The sequence below is a fragment of the Monoraphidium neglectum genome, assembly GCF_000611645.1.
Source record: "Monoraphidium neglectum strain SAG 48.87 unplaced genomic scaffold scaffold06510, whole genome shotgun sequence".
NCBI lineage: Eukaryota > Viridiplantae > Chlorophyta > Chlorophyceae > Sphaeropleales > Selenastraceae > Monoraphidium > Monoraphidium neglectum.
The window spans coordinates 1-569 of record NW_014007133.1 but is presented as its reverse complement, the minus strand read 5'-3'; the positions used below and the strand labels follow the sequence as shown (position 1 = coordinate 569).

Sequence of the window (569 nt, the reverse complement as noted above, 5' to 3'; positions counted from 1 at the left end):
GGCGCTTCAGGCGACCGCGGCGGCGGCGCTGCTTGGGCCTTCCGAACACACACAAAACAGGCCGCGCGCGTGAGAACAGGCCTCATCATCATGCAGGGTGCAAACAAGCAGAGATAGCAGATCCAAGCCCCGGCAAAGGGAGCCCCCAAACCCTTCAGCCGGGGCGGCGTCATGCCACCAGATCAGATCACAAGCTGCGCCATATCACTCAGATCACGAGATCACGCCAGCTGCACGCGGTTCAAAAGGATCAGGAACCGCCTGTCATTGGGCACCGACCACACAAACCCGACGCGCGCGCCGCCGGTGACCAGCGGGCTCGCCGCCGGCGAGAACACCAGCAGCTCGCCGTCGACCCACTTGGCGTTTGAAAAATTCGAATCGGCGATGCGGCCGCGGCCGGGGTAGCGGGCGGCGACGCCCATCTCTTCGGGGTAGTGGCCGCGGGGGTCACCCCTGTGGCGGCGCCCCACCTTGGCCCGGAACGACACCTGCAGTTGTGGTGTTTTGGGGGGTGGGTAAAGGTGCAGGGGGTTGTGAGGGGTGAGGAGAGGGGGGGCGTCTGAGGG

At 65.9% G+C, this 569-nt stretch overlaps 1 protein-coding gene across 1 annotated transcript; it reads right to left on the bottom strand.

Annotated features, from left to right (window-relative positions):
* Positions 1-221: 221 nt before the first annotated feature.
* MNEG_16554 (hypothetical protein) lies at positions 222-425 on the bottom strand (the record flags this gene model as incomplete). Its single annotated transcript, XM_014034976.1, has 1 exon — positions 222-425. The coding sequence occupies one exon, from the start codon at positions 423-425 to the stop codon at positions 222-224; it is 204 nt and encodes a 67-aa protein (XP_013890430.1).
* Positions 426-569: the final 144 nt, after the last annotated feature.